Source organism: Papilio xuthus, unplaced genomic scaffold, assembly GCF_000836235.2.
Source record: "Papilio xuthus unplaced genomic scaffold, Pxut_1.1 DF825946.1, whole genome shotgun sequence".
NCBI classification, from domain to species: domain Eukaryota; kingdom Metazoa; phylum Arthropoda; class Insecta; order Lepidoptera; family Papilionidae; genus Papilio; species Papilio xuthus.
In genome coordinates, this window is record NW_013532703.1 from 5,834,227 (window position 1) to 5,848,379 (window position 14,153).

The window sequence follows — 14,153 nt, forward strand, 5'->3', positions numbered from 1 at the left end:
TGTATTCTTCCAGACTGTGTTTTACATCTATGTTAAATTTCAGCAAGATCCATGTAGCCGTTCAGGAGATACCTTCAAACAAACATCTATTCATTTAAACATTCGCATTTATAATATTAGTAAAATAACCAAAAGCCAATAAACCACAAAACTTAATGAGACAGAAATAAACGAAAATATTTAGTTTAAAGTAAGAAGTAATTTGATATCAATCTATTGAAACATACCTCTTCCTGCAGGATGCAACCAAGCAAGTCATGTCTACTACGCGTAGTAGTAAGTATGGTTACATCAGGGATGACGAACTAATGGCACGCGATGCAATATTTTGGGCATGGCAATGATCATTAAGTTATGCAATACCATAAAAAGATAACATGACAAACAAAAGTAATACCTACACTACTAGGTTCCCAATAATGACAAAGCCAACATTATTTAATGGCATGTCTATAAACTCATTACACATTTCTTTACGACGTAAAGGTTTGCTATCCCTGGATTATTTGCTACATAGAGGCAATAAATATTCTCTATTAAGCCCTTCTTATTACTAAAATCTTTTAAAAAAATAATATTATGTTGAAATGTTAATAACCTAAATGAGGATTATTAAAACATGCGTTTTTAAGCGCGTTAAAAAAACAATAAAGATCAAGGATCTGTAACATATTCACCGTTATCGTGCGTTTCCATTTATTATCTGTGCACCAAAAATATGCAGAAAACAATGACCCAATTATATATATATAATCACTACACTACAAAGCAAAAAAAAAGCCGCCACCGAACAAAAGAAAAATACTAAAAATGTCGCAATACAAAATGTCATACCCGGAATCACTTAAATATTTTACACAAATACACAAGTCTGTAAAACACTTAAGACAAACACACAAACACAATTGTTTATAAAATTGTTTGTGCAAAATTATCGAGGCCAAACATTTGCAGAAGCACAGCCCCTCATCGTAGTTAGATGGCGACTAGCGCCGCGTTTGTGGAAACCTTCGCTACAGATAAAGGTCGGTTCACATACAACGTAAAAGTACAACAAAAAATAAGCGTGGAAATATTCTGTTTATTATTTGTGAAGTAAAATTGTTTTAACACACTGATTTTACGAGAAGAGAGAATTCAAAAAATTAATAAGTAGAAAAGAATTATAAAATTAGTGTAGAAAAATCTTATAATGATAAAAATTACTCTATTTTAATCAAGTTTGTTTAAATTCAATGTGCTAAAAAACTATTGGTACGGCTAATAATGTTTGAAAACATCACTAATTTAAAAATTGCTGTTATAAAATAGTGTTGCTTCCTAACAGTGAAAGAATCTTTCAAAGTAGCCACGTAGTTCAGAGAAGCTTAATATAAAAGTACACGACTCTTGTACTCAAACTTTTTCACATAAAAATACCGTTACAATTTCACTGGAGAAATCCACACTTACGTTAAAATAAAAGCAATAAACATGGGAAATTATTTAACAATTTAATTAACACGATAAAAGTCAAATAATTTCGTATCATTGTATTTCAATGTTTACTTGTACGTAAACATTAAAAATTATTTTTAATGCTCCTTACATATGAAGACATTTTTACAAAGAAAGTGTAGCACGCAACGGTTTCAATACTTGTATAAAATCGTTAAATCTAATTTAATATTCCCATTATTTGAAGTTTTTCATTTCGAATACTTTACCAATTAAAAAAAAAATTAAAAAAATCTGGGGTAACAAACAATACAAAAAATAAGGACTAACTAAATTTTGAAGATGCTTTTTTGAAGTAGGTTAACTTATTTTTTAAACTAAACTTTTTGCTACCTAACACGATACACCTTCCGTTTAACTGCACAGTTTTAACTGTACAGTTATTTACGTGTATAGCCGAAAAACTGTACAATTTAACTGACAGTTAATATTTTATCTACACATATAAGCTTTAACTGTCGTTGATACTGAACTTCAAGCTATTCTTATAGTAAATTTTTTTTAAACAGACCTGTGTCATATCAACTAGCTGTCGCCAGCAACTTCGATCGCGCGTGGATTAAAAAAAAAGACTTAGTGACGCTTCCCTACTATTGATCGCAGCGTTATATTATATGGCCTTAAACCTTCTTCTATAAATGGACTATCTAACGAAAAAGGAATTTTTCAAATCAGACCAATAGTTCCTGAGATTATCGCGTTTAAACAAACAAACTTCCGCTTTATAATATTAGTATAAGATAAAAAAAAAAATAGATCAGCGCCATAGAAGCCTGCCCTTACATTTCGTGACTTTTTCCGTCGGCAGCGTGACTCATTGAAGATAATAACCGTTACTGTACATCCCTACACTCAGCACCAGCTACCACAAGCACTACAAACTAATATAGCACTTATTACGTACAGCTAAGAACTATAATAGCGTGTATAAATATAAAGATAGGGTTAGCACTGATGATTAGAGTGTACACAGTGATTGTGTTCGTTAGAGTTGAGGCGCTCTATTACAAAATATGTTTGTATGTCTGTTTGTCTGGTGTTCTTAATGTTTGATACTGTCAAGTCTGTTCCCGCGACTCTGTCCGCGCGGTATTAAAAAAAACTTAATAAGTAGGCTATATATTCTTCCGGACTATGTACTACACTCTGGAGATATCTTCAAACATCCATCCATGTTAACATTCGCATTTATAATATAAGTAAGAAGTAAGATTATATGTCGTGTGAATTTTAAATTACACTACAAAATTATTGTTTTAGGTAGTTATTATTGCCTTTGAAGCGTTTCGTTCATTGTAATAACGACACTTAGATGTCGCTATGAACGTCGATATAAGTACATAAAACGACGTAAGTACAGACGTAAAAATGAAAATAAAATAATCAGAAACAATTGACATTGAACGTATTAAACTCTTATTATTCCAAAAAACACACTCTGTATAAAACATCGTCATCCCTGTCATTTATCTATGACAAAACAGAGATAACAATATGTTTTAATCCTCAATTCGATGGTGTCCAGTGTGACGAACAACTAATTAAAAAAAAACCACTGAACTAGTTTAGAGAAAATTAGGTATGACATTATTAAAAAAAAGAAAAAAGTTTTTTTGCTACAAAAAATTTCGTCAAATTAAGGGTTAAAAAGGAATTTAGTCTCTTGAAAGTTAATTGGTTCAAAAGCTATTTACACCTAATTGTATAAAGCGACAAAACGTATTTTAAATTCACTTATTTCTTAACAATCAAATAAATGCAATAGTCTTCTTTTATAATCGTAAATGTTTATTACAATATCTCGGTCATGGTCGAAACAGAAATGTTTACAATGATGTGATTTACATATGATTACATAAGTGAACAATTAACCTGTATTTAAGCTTAAATTAATTCAACTTAGCGCTATTTGTGAAAGGCAGAAACACTTAAACTAGTCGTGCTACTACACTCAGAATCGTTAAGGGCTTCTCTTAGTTTAGATCTCTTAATTGTGGTAGAGCCAACAACATCTGTTGCACGAATGACCCAAATCATCTAATGAAATACGACGACCAAGAAGATAGGAATAAATTGTGAAGTAATTCTACATTTTGTCTGATTTACTCCTCTTCTCTTCTCACCCTTTTCAGTTAAATAAAGGATAGTATGGGGTCGTAGATTTAACGGAGGAGGGGACGCATAGGAAGGAGAAATATCTTCCTTCTGTGCGTCCTCTTGGATGACAAAAATAAAAATTTAACAGTACTGAAATTATTTCTAAACGCAACTGAATATTACGATCACCTATTCATTTAGTTTCGTAACTTGCTACGAGATGGCGTTATACGCTATAACGACTTCCGTAAACTTTATCAATGCGTTTAAAATTTAAAAATACCAGTCTTATTATGGCCGTATATTCTATTAGTTATTTCCACATTATATTAAGAACATTAATAAGAAATAACTTCTAAAGGACTACATGACTAAATTCTAGGTCAATAAAATTGTTTAATAATCTGACGTCAAATAAGCCACGAGTTCAATGAACTTTTAAAAATGAAATCGTAGGAACAAAAAGTAGTCTTTTCCTTTCGAAGAAAACAGCAATCAACTTTAAAACAATTTTCACCTAACACAATCCATCTCTTTCTTACACACAATCATTACCCATTTACTTCTATAAGTACTGTGCTAATTTAAACTTAATCACAAGTAAATAAGATTTAAATTCCCTTATCACTTGATGTGTCAGTGAGTAATGCATTGGGAGGCTTCCCAGCAGATGTTCCGAAGACAATGGCTTTGATTCATACGAAATCGTCTTCACTCGATAAATACAATACCTTAGTAAAGACCGTGTACTCCACTTAAAGTGATTTATAATGTTAAAATTACCGTTATATAATTCCTACTGTTATTAAATTATAAAACAATCTTATTTCTTAATAATATTATAAATGCGAATGTTTAGATGGATGGATGTTTGTTTGAAGATATCACCATAACGGCTGAACGCATATGGATGAAATTTGACATACGTATAGAACATTTTCTGAAAGAACACATAGACTACTTATTAAGTATTTTTTTTATTCCGCGCGGACGGAGTCACGGGCGACAGCTAGTACTATATAGTCTTACAAGTTGCATTATTTAACAGTGGTGTAAAGTCCGCAAAACAAGTAATGTTCAGCAGACTCGAAATGCTATGATTACTCAAGAGACAGGATTCTGCGATTCATTTGATTAATAGTCACTTAGCAAAGACGCTAAATAGGACGGTAGGTACATTAATAGTTACATTAATACGATAAAAAGTTAGATAGGAACCTTTGATAGGCTAGAAACTTTTGATATCTGGAAACGATAATAAAAGACAAAAGTGCTAAATGTACTTAAACAAAATATATAGTAAACATAAAAAGCGCCTTGGCAAATCCCGGTTTGGGTTGATACAACAATTCACTTATTGAATTCATGAAAAATCTTACATCCTAATCTTACTAATATTATAAATTCGAATTTTTAGATGGATGGATGGATGAATGTTTGTCAGGAGGTATCTCCAAAACGGATCAACGTTTCTCGATGAAATTTGGCATAGATTGGTCGAACACATAGGTTACAATGTTTTATTCTACAATTCCGCGCGGACTGAGTCGCGGTCAACAGATAGTAACTAAATAAATTTAAACTTCTATCAAGTATTTTCTGATGGGTTCGTGGGCAAGAGCAAAATTGTTTATTAAAAAAGTCATACTTACATTTTCTCTATCGACGTCCAATTGTGTGTTATCCTTTTTGGCCAATGAGAATCTTGTGACAGGTTTAATATCAGCCTTCTCGAACTTTCTATATCTCCTTGTGTCTGTATTGAACTGTTTTTCAATCGTCTTCTTAGCCGTTTTGAAATCCTCACTAACATTATCTGTTGATTTGGAAACTTTCTTTGTTAGCAAAGGTTCTTTTGCAATGCCATTGTTATTATCAAATATCTTTTTAGCTTCGTTTATACAAACTCTTCCTTTATAAAGGGATTCTTTAGACATTGTTTTGTTTATTTCTGTTTCCGTATCACTGAAGCCAACTTCGAAATTCTGTCTCAACTTTCGAAAGTCTATCTTAGTTGATTTCGTAAAGTCCGGTGTGGTGGGTCGTGATAATTCGTATGGTATGTCGTAAATTTTCTTATCCTGAAACAAAAAGATGGGTTTATAATTAAGCTCTTAATTTTATCATTGCATAGTTATAGTGTGATTATTTTAAGATTAATCCAAGCCATAGAGATAGATTTTAGCTTTAAATCCCTTCTGTAACAAACACTGTTGCTATTGTAATGAGAGAGAGAGTTACCAAATCTCGATCCTGCTTGAAGGACCAATGATAACCATAGCAATAATATAAATAGCATACAAGCGACTGATAAAACTCCAAAACAAACGGGGACATGTATTAATAGTACTACTTAAGCAACATGACTTGAACATATGTTTTGTTTGGTCTGCGTCAAAACTGGAGAAGACTAAAAAGAAAGTGGTCACATCAACAGATTGGTAGAGACATCTGTTAGGCCATGACTCAACATATTGCACTTTCTACGCAAATAGATTTAAGAGAATTTGGAACGGACTTGTAATGTTTGCTTCTATATTTGAAGTGGCTTACGATCTAGATGGCCGGCTATTTTTAACCTGCAAAAGCGATAAACGATGAAATTTTTTGTCATTGTTGTTTCAAGATGAATAATTTGGTAATTTCAACATAAAAAAACTATTATTTATACATTAAAATAAAATGGGAGTGTCTGTTTGATATATTTAAATTACCATTTTTACTACATGTATTTTTTTTATATCATAAGGTGGCAAAGGAGCGAGCGGCTACATGAAATCCCTGAAATAGCGAAGTGACCGTTGCCCATAGACATACGCAATTACATATGCGTTGCCTACCTTTAATCGACGGAGTAGAGGATGCACAGAAAGAAAATATTTCTATGCATCCTCTCATTCGGAAAATCCACTTCCACTTCCCATCCTTTCCTTAATAAGGGTGGGAAGGGAAAGAGGATTAAATTAGGCCTCCGGGACGCACATTCATCAGACGAAACGCGGAATTGCTTCCACTTCACGCCTGTCTTCTGTGTGGTCGTGGTATTTCACCGGGCGAGCCGGGCTAATTCGTGCGAAGATGTTAAAGCGGGCTCTACCACTGTTAAACGTGTCAACGGTAACTAGACATGTAAGAGATTAAGTTAAGAAATAACCGAGTTATGATAAGGGAAACGTGTAATAACATATTATAATAACTTCTATTATATTGAATAGTTAACAGGATAAAATATGTGTGATTCAGAGATAAGTTTATAGTTAGATTGAACCGTGAATGCGAATCTATGATTATAGTTAATTTCCTCTAACAGACGTGATGAAATCCAACGCAACATTGATATATATATTGGTATCTCTTTCATTCTCTTTGACAAAACAGATACAGTAATACAACTGATCTCTGACACGAAATTTGTAATTTATTCATTCAAATAAAATATTAAATTTAATTAAGAAAATTTTACCATACTTTATACTAATATTATAAATGCTAATATTTAGATGTATGAATGCTGTTTATAGTTATCTCCAAAAAGACCTTGAGAATAGAGACAGTTCCAGGAACACACCAACATTTTTTTTGACCTACTTTTGCGCGTATCTCATCATCATCAGCTCACTATATGTCCCCACCGAGGGGCTCGGAGCCTACCCTAAATTAAGGGTGATAAGGTCATAGTCAACCACGCTGGCCAAGTGCGGGTTGACTTCACACACATTTTTTGAATTTCCTTTCACATATATGCAGCATCACGATGTTTTCCTTCATGGTAAGAACCTCGGATAAATGTACATATGTAAATCGGAAATCGAAAAACACATTGATACACAGCGGGATTCGAACACAGGACCTGCAGTTTGCAAATCAAGTGCTTGACCCCTGAGCCACCGACGCTCCCGTATCTACCTCTATATTATTTTACCAGTTAGCCAAGCCTTGGCGAGCCTCTCTCAATATTTACCTATTCTACGATCGTCACCTTTAAATTATTATATTAAAAAGTAAACAAATAACATGTCTATAATTACTTTTAATTCGCTTCCGCATAATATTTGGGACTCCAATTCAAATCAATTGAAAAAACATCACAACAACATTACTCAATGAATTTATTAGAAACGTCAACACATCGAGAATTTTCAATCAACAAACTATTTAACGTTTAAGGACATTTTTATTAGTGTAATACTACAAATAACTAGAGTAGTCAACAAGTTCGAGATAAAACACGAAACGAAAAATAATTTAAGATATAACAGTCCGATTTTTTTTTATAAAAGTGGGCAAATAACCGGTATGAACACCGAAGTGATCACGCCTATGGACACAACACCAGAGACTTGCAGATGAGTTACCGGCCTATTAGAAAGAGATAGCCGATTAGTAACACATACCAATAAGTAAGACATAACATAATCATAATGTATGGAATTGGAGGTTACTCTATTTTATTTCGTCATTGGTTTGAAATCAAATATACTTGATATACAGACCACTTATATTGTGTTTAATAGCAGTCGCATACCAGTTTCGAGTCAATTAACATCCTGAGAACATTCTAGACGCGATCCAGAGTAACCCGAGTAGTCAGACAGGGCACCGTACCGCGCATCTTATAGACACATCATGTCGTTGACATGCGCCTACGTATTGCATCGAATTACTTCATCTATTTAAGTTACAATTAGTTGCTTTATGTGCATTTCAACAGTGGTAGAGCCCGCTTTAACACCTTCGCACGAATTGGCCCGACTCGCCCGGCGAAATACCACGACCACACAGAAGACAGGCGTGAAGTGGAAGCAATTCCGCGTTTCGTCTGATGAGTGTGCATCCCGGAGGCCTAATCTAATCCCCTTTCCCTTCCCACCCTTTTTCTTATAAGGAAAGTATGGGAAGTGGAAGTGGATTTTCCGGATAAGACGATGCATGGAAAGGGAAGATATTTTCTTTCTGTGCATCCTCTCCACCGTCGATGAAAGGTAGGCAACGCATATGCAATTGCGTATGTCTATAGGCAACGGTCACTTCGCTATTTCTGCGATTTCAGGTGGCCGCTCGCTCGTTTGCCACCTTACGATATAAAAAAATATAAAGAAAACTTTTATTTGAGTTGTCAAAGTGTTGAAAAACAGAGAAACACGTCCATCCATCATAGTTTAAAGGAAAAGACATATGTTTTTAAACAAATTATGGTTGTCACCAGTAGCTACTAAAAGAACATAAAAGTCGCTTAAAAGTAATAAATTACATCAATAAAATAATCTATTTTTACATATGAAATTGTGATTGATTTCTTATGTAATACATTAATTTGAACGAAGCGAAAGTCGGAGACCGGAGATAGCTAATGAATGAACGATACCGACATACTCCTACACTTCAAAGAACCGACCGAATGAACGTAATTAACATAATTATATAACAAAACCTCTCCTATAAAAGGAGGGCAGACGAGCAAGAAATACTAATGGGCTGTGTCATATTAACTACGAAACTTTGCGTTGTGTTTTGTTTTAAACGCGAATGTTCTAAAATATGTCTGGTTTCATGCATGACAATATAACATTGGCAACTCTTGTTTTACAAAATTCAACGTTCGAATTTGACGTTCCACTGTTTAATTTCATCGTTCGATCCCAACTCAACATCCATATATCTTACTAATATTATAAATGCGAATATTAGGATAGTTGGATGTTTGTTGCAAGCTATCTCCGGAACGGCTCAACGGACCTTGATGAAATTTGACACAGATGTAGAACATAGTCTGGAAGGACACATAGGCTACTTAATAAGTTTTTTTTTAATTCTGCGCGGACAGAGTAGGGGGCAACTGCCAGTAAATTATAAATGCGAAAGTTTTGACGGATGCATGTTTTAGTATGGATATTTGTCACAACATAACTTCAGAACGGCTGAACAGATCTGAATGAAATTTGGAATAAAGATAGATTACACTTTGGAGTAGCGCATGGGATACTAACTGATTTTTTTTTTAATTCTACGTGGACGAAGTCGTGGGCGACAGTTTGTATTTCGATACTTGTAAGTCAGTACCCAGGCGCCGAGTATTTTCGACACATTAGGTATGCTAGACGGCCAACCAGTATTCTGGCAGGAAACGGTTAATTGTCTCGCATACAAATGTCAGTTCCGGCGTTTTACAACTCCGATTCAATACTTACTTTCACGTACAAAATAATACAATCTTTTCTTTTTATACTACTGTTGTACATCTAGAGAAAGTTGTGATGGATAGTTATTTATGGTTATTTTTAATTCATGAATACATCGGCTTTATAAGATGTATACTGTTCATTAATCTGTGATCTATACCTATGTTTGTCAATGTAAGCAATCACGTACTCAAAACAGTGGATTTTAGATGCAGCGAATCTTAATACGCCTTATATTTCATCTCTGTTTTGTCAAGAACCTTAAAAAGTTGACTATATATAACTAATATATAATAATAAATGGGAATGTTTAGATGAATGTTTGTTAGAAAGTATCTCGAGAACGGCTGCATGGATCTCGCTTTAATTAAGTTTTTTTTTAATGTCGCACCGACGGAGTCGCGAGCGACAGCTAGTTTATTAATACAAATAACTGTGGGTTAAAATTGTTCATTTATTGACATTGACTCCATCGACAGTAATAAGTTGCTTTCAGGGTAAACTGGTAGAAACCAGTAATAAAAAGGTAAAAGAAAAAATATTAAATACATATTTGGTATAGTATTTTTCAAACATACTGTCGGGTCAAGGTCACTTCGCTGTGTCCTTCCCCTGCATCCTTATACGCCCTGCTACCTATTACATAGTGTTCTGCGTAGTGACTGCCACGATATATTGTATTCTTCTCACCTATAAGTAGGAGACTGATACTTAAACTAGGGTTACCCTGTATGATGGATTATCAAACCCTGATACCTGATATGATACCTGTTCACAAGTTCAATGCCATCGACTTGTCTGGTGAGTTCATTTTAATACGAAACAATTTTAATGCCACAGAACGTTTTAAATTTTAAAAGTATAACGACTTTTGTTTGCTTAACTTGTTTGTAAAATCATACTAATATTATACATGCGAAAGATTAGATGGATGGATGTTTGCTAGAAGGTATATCTCCAGAACGGCTACATGGATCTTGTTGAAATTTGGCACAGATGTAGAACATCATCTGGAAGAACACATAGGCTACATAGGTATGGGAACGCGTGCGACGGCTAATACTTGATAAATAATTTATTATCCTTCTCATTATATATAAAAAGGAAAGAGATAACAATAATGTTTTATACGTGTCTTTCGGCAATGAAAACCGGCACGTATTACACGTCACAGAGCTACACTGACCCGGTCAGATACGCATCTAGCACAAAACGTGAGCTATTGCTAAACTATTGTTATAATGTGCTATAATAGCTAGTGATGTGACGTAATATCGATAACTTTATTGTTTAATATAAGCTATTATTAATAAAATTTAAATTTATTTATCGACAATTTGTACAAGTTTATAATCGAATTTTAATATATTTTTCGTGTAAAATTTTATAAACGCATACAATGTTGAGATAAGGTGAAAGAAGTGTGGAAACTGAGTATTTCCGTCCCTTTCATATTTAATATTAATATGTCTAATTTATTTACTATGAATTTATAGATTATAGGGCGCCGTTGTACCAAAAAAGGGCGATTAGAAACTAGCCCAGTAACCAGTAAGAGAGAAACTCTAGAATTTCAACTTAAATATCGAACAAACGACAACTTGCAATTAAAACATTAATAATAAAATTAGAGATTATGTCCTATCGTTAGGCGATTAATTTTTTTATCCGTTTTAATAATAAGATAAGAATCTAAGTTACGAAAAATGTTTATTTCCTAGTAATTTAACAAACTAGGTGAATAACGATATCATGTAATTATCGAAATGTAAATTTAGTATAAAAAATTATAAAGATAATATTATTTATATTATCGATATTCTTTTATTGTGATGTTAACAACACTATTTCACAACATAAAAATTGTAAAGATGAATTACTGTAGTAATTTCACACGACCCAGCTCAACGAAACTAGTTTAAGCAATTAACAAAGTAAACAATACAATAAATGTGAATTCATATTGCTCAAGTTTAACTAAACCACTAGCTGTTGCCCGAGTATGCGTCCGGGCGGAATAAAAAAATAGTAATTAGCTTTAGACATCTATATTTATAAAAGAAAGTCGTGTTAGTTACACTAGTTATAACTCAAGAACGGCTTTACTGATATGGTTAAAAATTGGCGAAGAGGTAGCTTAGCGCCAGAAGATGGACATAGGATACTATTTATTCATTTTTTTTTTCGAATTTATGCCTTGATGGGCTGCTTTATATTTAACTTACTAATATTATAAATGCGAATGTTAAGATGGATGTGATGTGGATGGATGGATGGGTGGGCTACACTAATTAAGTTTTTTATACATCCACGCGGACGGAGTCGCGGGCGACAGCTAGTTATTAAATACAATACTTTTGCCCGAATGTCGTGCTTTCGTTACAACGTCTAGTGTCAGAAAGAATGAACGGGACATCAACGTCGACATTTTAGTAAGGCTAGTGTTGAGTCAATACACTGGCTCATTTCTCATTTCTTCCTAACACGATTAACATATGTGTTCTTCAGACTATGGTTCTCACGTCTTTACCAAATTTCATCAAGACCGTGCAGCCGTTCTGGAGATACCTAACGTCGTCCCTTTTACAAGATAACCTCCATATTCAAATCAGCTTAAAACAAGAGGACGATAACGCAGTTACAACCCCACTCTAAAAAAACAAAATTACTTTGACATAATTACAATACTTACAGTTTTGCTACGTTTTTATTTCCTATCAACATGTTTTTATTTAGCACAGTCGTGTTTATAAACTTTACAGTGACATTTAAAACATAAATATCAGTAAAGTAGGTATGGATCACGATTTGCATTTAATAATTATTACTGATGATGGTTAATTGGTGAAAACGAAAATTCATAACCCAAAAATAAAAAAAAAAAGCTTTGTGGACATTTCCACATTAACTTAAAATGTCAACTGTTTTCGTAATTTTTTTTATTATAAGTACGAATCTTTCGCTTCACTTAGTATTTTAAAGTTAGTATTAATTATTTTAAATCAGAAATAGTCACAATTTTATTTAGTGTAGGTTTCCACTGCAAATCATTCGTATGAGCTTGGAAACTTTAAAGCAATAGACAAGGAGACTTAACATCCGTGTTCACAACATAAGATAAAACTTGATGATGTTACGCAAAGCTCTTTGACTATCAGAAGGTCATGTGCACTATCTTACATTATAACCTAACAGTTACGTCTACATAAACAATGAGATAAACTTAACATATGTAGAGATAAATACCTAACAACTGCAGCATTTAGACCAAGATCACTTTTTAGTGTGTTCCTTAGTTTAGACTAAGTGACTATTTTGAGTAATAAAATAACTATTAAATAGCTATGAGTGATTAAGAGCGTAACCGTGGATTTCCACTGCCGAAATCATGCAAAAATATGTTATTATGTCTTTTATTCTCTTTGAAGTAATAGAGAAATTATAAAATATTTTCTTTTTGTTCATCCTCTCCGTCGATTAAAGGTAGGCAACGCATATGCAATTGCATATGTCTATGGGCAACGGTCACAACGCTATTTCAGCGATTTCATGTGGCCGCTCGCTCGTTTGCCACCTTATGATATAAAAAAAATTAAAAAAAAGAGACAAATATTATTTTACAAGTGATTCGACAGTGTAACGAAAAGTTAAAGTATTATACTAACATTGGTTATGTCTAAAAATATAAGAATAGTAGATATTCAACATATTTATATGTTAACTAGCGGACCCGACAGACGTCTGACAATTTGACACTGCGATGGTAGCGCCGTCTGTCGGATCCAATGTTAAATATTCCAAATTCAACAACTACTAATAAATTAAAAATTAATTAAAAAAACATTGTCCAGCGGACAAAATTGTGAATCTAAACCATTGCCAGATCCCCTTGAACACACACAAAAAATTTCATCAAAATCGCTCCAGTCGTTTGAGAGAAGTTCAGTGACATACACACTCACATATATAAAGATAAATAATAATGGCTGTATAAAAATGTACACAGGAATAGAAATTAGCAAAGTTAATTTTTGAGATTCTTTGTCGCTGAGAACATCGCGTATCAAAGAAACAAGATTATTTATTAATTCGAACCTTGAATTTTTTGTAAATCTTTTAATTAAACATTAATAGAATAAATGGACGAATTAAAATGTTCTTAATTAAGTAACTAATCTCTCTTAGCGCTCAATTAACGACTGAGTGTAGTAAGGTAATTAAATTAATAAAGTAATTAAAAGTTTTTCACAATTTAAATAAATATAAAACTTTATACGTGTAAAGTGATCTGTGGTTCATCCCTCTCAACGCCATGGGGCGCATGGTCACCCTCAGGGTGCGTAGCAACAATAAAGGATATCCTGTTCCCGGAAATACTTG

The 14,153-nt window shown here is 33.3% G+C and overlaps 1 protein-coding gene across 1 annotated transcript in view; it reads right to left on the reverse strand.

Moving 5' to 3' along the window:
- The window catches only part of LOC106124541 (uncharacterized), a 45,770-nt gene that overhangs the window by 15,893 nt on the left and 15,724 nt on the right, over positions 1-14,153 (reverse strand). Inside the window, exon 2 of the mRNA XM_013321316.1 lies at positions 5,247-5,675. Coding sequence (XP_013176770.1) covers positions 5,247-5,675 — 429 coding nt within the window. The remainder of the gene's footprint in view (positions 1-5,246; positions 5,676-14,153) is intronic.